This window comes from Thalia democratica, chromosome 4 (genome assembly GCF_965202585.1).
Source record: "Thalia democratica chromosome 4, ktThaDemo2.hap1.1, whole genome shotgun sequence".
NCBI classification, from domain to species: Eukaryota; Metazoa; Chordata; class Thaliacea; order Salpida; family Salpidae; genus Thalia; species Thalia democratica.
In genome coordinates this window covers 53943607-53949606 of record NC_139168.1, presented here as the reverse complement: position 1 = coordinate 53949606, position 6000 = coordinate 53943607, and the positions used below count along the sequence as shown (strand labels likewise).

The 6000-nt window shown below is 23.4% G+C and overlaps 1 protein-coding gene across 1 annotated transcript in view; it reads left to right on the top strand.

Annotated features, from left to right (window-relative positions):
• Window positions 1–935: 935 nt before the first annotated feature.
• Window positions 936–6000, top strand: part of LOC145833943 (uncharacterized) — a 41853-nt gene continuing 36788 nt past the window's right edge. Inside the window, exon 1 of the mRNA XM_082941221.1 lies at window positions 936–1352. Within this exon, the coding sequence (XP_082797347.1) occupies window positions 950–1352 (403 nt within the window). The 5' untranslated portion in view covers window positions 936–949. The remainder of the gene's footprint in view (window positions 1353–6000) is intronic.

Genomic DNA, 6000 nt, shown 5'->3' with positions numbered 1-6000 from the left:
TTTTATTATGAGCTTTATTTCGCACGATTATTTAAAATTAAATCTTATTGACAAAAATTTGTTATACAGTTAAAAATAATACATTTTTTACAAAACTAATATATTTTTAGTTATTCAAGAAAGTATTAAAAAAAAAATATCTACGAATTATTAATATTATAAATAAGTTATTAGTGTATTAGTCATAAATTGTTTTAGTTTTTAATGAGAAAAATTAAAGTGTTAATTACATTAATAAATGTTAGGTAAAAAGGATGAAAATAATTCTTTTTTTCATGATTCAATGTATTTTCTTCTAGAAATAAAACAACGCTAAAGAATATATACATTTTTAGTACATTAAATATAACGAAAAACTAGCAATAAACTGTAACTATAGTGAAAAAAAAAAAAAAATCATGTTACAATTTTGGACAAAACTTAAAAATAATTAATTTCAAATTAGTTCCTTATTTAGTTATTGGCTAATATAATTTTGTAAGTTTGAAATTTAACGATCTTTTATTATTGACTTTCTTTTTTGTGTTGCTTAATTTACTTGTTAGCTTACATATTGTCTTTGATTATTTTTTGTTGAACTTTGAAAGTTAGTATTTTATAGTCTTTTTTATACTCAGTGAGCCATAAAAAACAGGTCCGTTTTTGCAGAAATAGTACACCTATTTGGCAAGACACCCTTTTAGTAGTAGCATAATTATTTATGTGGAACTTTAGATGTTCAGTTTTGCATAACCTTAGCCTAGAAATGTTAGCCTAAACAGATCCCAATAAATTTAAGGTAGTTTTTAGAACTATATCGATAAGTTTCACTGAGTTTATATTAATTTATTTTGAATAATTAATATAATTTTTGAAGTTGTATCAATTGTTATTAATTGTAGATAAATAATTAGTGCTTAATTGTGTGTCATATTAATTTTACTTAAACAGGTTTTTATATATTGGCGTAATGAAAATACTTTTAAAATTAGTATTACAAGCAAAAAATGTAAGATTTGTTATAAGAAGAAGTTCAACAGCAGTTCGTATTGGATGTGCATCTGGATTCTGGGGGGATACTCAAACATCTAGCCATCAACTCGTTAAGTATGGTGATATTGATTATCTTGTGTCAGATTACTTATCTGAAATCACTATGTCACTTTTAACATCTTCTAAAAAGAAAAATCCTAAACTAGGATATGCCCCTGACTTTGTTCATTTTGCGGTAGGACCACTACTGCAAACTATTAAAGCTAAAAATATAAAGGTCATTACTAATGCAGGAGGTATAAACCCAGAAGCATGTGCAGAGGAGCTTATAAGGTTCAGTAAAAGTCTAAATGTTGATATTAAAGTTGCAGTTGTTAAAGGTAATTGTCTTAATTATATATTTACTGTAGTTTTTTTAGAAATCTTAAAAGGTTATTAAATAATTATTTAATCAGAACTCATTAACAAAAAATATACAATTTGAAATATTTTACTATTAGATATATAAACTTATTATAAACAAAAAAAAAAAGTAAGTTTATAAAGATTAGTATCAGCTGTGCTCTGACTGGCCAATAAACATTAACATTTTTAAATACCAATTATAATAAATTATTAAGAAAAAGTTAAAATTAAAAGATTTATGAACATTTAATATGAATGTTTTTTTATTTAATAAGATTTTAAAGATAACATTTTCATTTTATTTTCAAATATTAAAAGTGTTTTGTAATTTTATTATAAAACTTATACTAGCATAATCAGGTTGGCCACACTATCTTGGAGTAAAAAAAAATAGATAAAATTAAGACCTTAAGAAATGTTATTAAATCTCTTACTTTAAATTAGTTTTTACACTAAATAACTAACCTAACAGTTGTTTCTTACCTTTGTAACAATCAAAAAATAATATTTGAATATAAGTATCAAGTTAAACAAGTTTCTTTTATAAGGAGACAAGTAAAAAGGTAAAAGAAGGCTATTTTATTTAAGTTATTTAACAGAATACATTTCTTTTTCTTTAAATTTATTTTAGTACTTTTGTAGTAAGGCTCATCAGAAATAGTTGTGTCTTACTGAATTGGAATGAATACAAATTGAAATAAAATCATACTGAAGTTTTAAGTGTTAAGATATAAAATGACATAATAATCAAATGTTAAAAAATAAATTAATAAGTGCTTTTGCTAAATAAATCTAGTATACTAATAAAACTTGTTAGAATTAAAACAATCTAAATAAACAAGTGATAAAAATTAAAACTAAAATTAAAACTATACTTAAAATTAAAATTTAACAAGAAACTAATTACTTAAAAATTACTAATATTATTAATTTTTATTGCTTGTTTATTTAGATTGTTTTAATTCTAACGAGTTTTATTAGTATACCAACTTTATTTAGCATAAGCACTTATTTAATTTTTAACATTTGATTATTACATCATTTTATATCTTAAAACTTTAAACTTCAGTATGATTTTATTTCAATTTGTATTTATTCCAACTCAGTAAGAAACTATTTCTGATGAGCCTTACTACAAAGGTACTAAAATATATTTAAAGAAAATGAAATGTATTCTGTTATATATCTTAAATAGTTATGCACCGGAAAAATGCTATTTTACTAAAAATTTATCTCCTACAGTTTTTAGAGACTATTTTTAAACATTCTTAAACTTAGATGTGATATATACAACTTATAGTAATTTTTATAAGTAGTAAGTACTACTAAAATTATTTGGTTATTAACTATTATGATGTTGCACTAATATCTAACTGAAATTATGTTCATATTTATTTAATTTAGGTTCTAATTCTAACCTGAACCATAATTTTAGAATTTGCTTTTAACAAAATAAATACGTTGATGTTGTAGGCATCCAAGTTAGGTACTCACTAAATTTTTAATAAGTTTGTCTTCTATATTTAAAGGTCTTTAACAAGTATGCACCCGTATAAGGTAAAAGTAGTTAATAAAATTTACTTACTATACAAGGTTTAAAATGATGCGGCATACTTATTTTTTATATTTAGTGGTGCTTTTAGGAATTTTATTTAGTAATAAATAACTATAATTATTTACAGATTGAGATGGAGATAAGCTTTTTAAAGCAAAGTTAGAATTCTGTAGCTTCTGTAGACCTTTTAACTACGTTTGACATTTCTTCTACATGCAAAAGTTAATCTAATTTAAATAAATCTATCACTATGAAAGTTTGTATTTATTTTATAGTAAAGTTCAATAAAAAAACCTAAACTGTAACTTTGATAACTTAAACAGCATATGCCTTATTATTTAAATTAAATTTACTTATCTAACACTTAATTAAATAAACTAAAACTACTAAACTTTCTTAACTAACTGTTTAATTAATTAAAAAAAGATCAGTAACTAATATCATGAATTTTTAAGTTTTAAATATTTTTTTTTAACTAATTTAGTCATGGATTAATGCTTTTCAAAATTTTACACTTTTAATTGTAAAAAGAAGTAACATGTAAAGAAGTAAATAAGTAAATGATAAAGAGTTTATAACAAAAACACTTGTATTATAGCATAAGCTAGGATATCAAAAAACAAAATCACCACATGAATACCTTGCCTATAATTAATTATTATTCTGAAATCCAAAGAAGTTATTTAGAAATATTTTTAAACAACTCAAATAACTAAAATATAACAAAAAATGCAAAGAAAATAATCTAATTTCCTTTAAAACTAAACCGTATTTTGATTAAAATTTTGCCTTAGTTGTTATTCTATGTTTACAAATAGACACCTGCATATTTGTTATGCTAATAAAACAGCAAAACTTTGATTAAGTTGTTTTATTATGAGTAAAAAGAAACGCTTTCACAATATTTATTAACATTAAAATTAAAAAATATTGATTAAATTGTTTTTTATGGCTTTAATTTAACAAAAAACACTTTGATTATCTTATTTTATTGTCTTTACAAGTATATGCACATATCTTATTTTTACCAAGAGTTGTATTGTAATCCTTCACATTAATGTTTGCAAAAAAATGAAATTGATAAAAAAATAACATTAAAATGGTATTTATTCGGCTTATATGTAATGTTAAAGGGCATGGGGGGGGGGTCCACCTTGATTTTTACAAGTTGATCTTAATATATAGAGTATTATCTGAGCTATCAGACATTTTTAAGGCCATAGGGGGAGTCCGACTTTTTTTTTTTACAAAAAATAACTTTGGATTTTATATGAAAGCTTTAAATACAAACTACAAGCTTGTTTTTATAGAATTCAAAAATATAATTTAACTTTTGAGATATTTTATTTTTTGTAAAAAGTTTCCGATACAAACGTATGGACCGCAAATTTTTCGGGGTCAATTTTCTCGGAAATTTAAAAATTCACTAAAAACCTATCTCCTCCTTCATTTTTTGACCTAGAGACTTCAAATTTTCAGGAAATGTTCCTTTTAATATTTTGAAGAATCTGAATGTTGGAATTTTTGAAATTTAGAAAAATAAAAATTTTATCCACAAAAAACTAAAAAAAAGGGTAGTTTTTTGACAATAATTTTTTTTTTACTCAAAATTAAAAAAATTCCTACAATAGATCTCTTTAAAGTTTAATTATACACATTCTGTAAAAATTTGAGAAAGATTACTCAAAAAATGAAGGAGGAGATAGATTTTTAGTGAAATAGTCTTTTTTCGCATTTTTAGTTTTCGCCTTCCATAAGGAACCTATTGAACGCCCTTTCTTTGATCGCTTATATCTCAAAAGTTACTTTGAGTTTTTTTAAGCGGTTAAAAGTGTCTGATAGCTCAGATTAAATTCTACAAAATAAGATCAAGTTGTAAAAAACAAAGTGGACCCCCCTATGGCCTTAACCGCTTGAAAAAATTCAAAACATTTTTTGAGATATGAGCAGTCAAAGTCAATGACCTCAATAGGTTCCTAATAGAAGGCGCAAACTAAAAACGCAAAAAAAAAACATTTCACTAAAAATCTATCTCCTCCTTCATTTTTTAAGCAACTTCTTCAAATTTTCACAGAAGGGGTATTATTAAATTTTTAAGAGATTGAACGCAGGAATTTTTTTAGTTTTGAAAAATAAAATTTTTATTAAAAAAAAACCACCTAATTTTTAATTTTTTATTATTTTCGAAATTCCAACATTCAAAGTCTTCTAAATTACAAAAGGAACGTTTCCTGAAAGTTTGAGGTCTCTAGCTCAAAAAATGAAGTAGAAGATAGGTTTTTAGTGATTTTTTAAATTTCCGAGAAAATTGACCACAAAATACTTGCGGTCTATACATTTGTATTGGAAACTTTTTATAAAAAATACAATATCTCAAAAAATAAATAATATTTTTTAATTCTATAAAAACTGGCTTGTAGTTTGTACTTTAAGCTTTCATATAAGATCCAATGTTATTTTTAGTATAAAAAAATCTTGGACCCCCCCCCTCCTTATGCCCTTAATCTAAGTTTAACATAACTTAGTTTTTTAGATGTTTCTATTTTTAAGCAATAAAACAATTCATTCAAAGTTTGACTGTTTTATTAAGCATAATAACTGTTTGTTCGTCTATTTGTAATCATAAAATAACAACTTAATCAAAATTTTAATCAACTTATGGTTTAGTTATAAAGAAAAGTAGATTATTTTCTTTGTATTTTTTGTTGTTTTCATTTTTTTAACAATATTTCTTTTTATGATTATACAATTAATTTATTTATCAAATAGACTTTTTTTAAAAATTAAATAAGTAATTATAGGTAAGTTATTCATGTGGTGATTTTGTTATTCCAGTTTATGTTATAATACAAGTGTGTTTTGTTACAAAATCTTTATAATTCTTTTAATTTAATTCTTTACATGTTATTTCTTGTTACAATTAAAAGGATAGAATTTTGAAAAGCATTAATCCTGGACAAGATGTTAAAATGTATCTGTGGTACTCAATAACCAAAAGGTTCTTTGTGCTCCAGTTCCTAGGTTTAAAATTTTTGACCCTTTTTTGTCCTTAAATAAACAATATACAA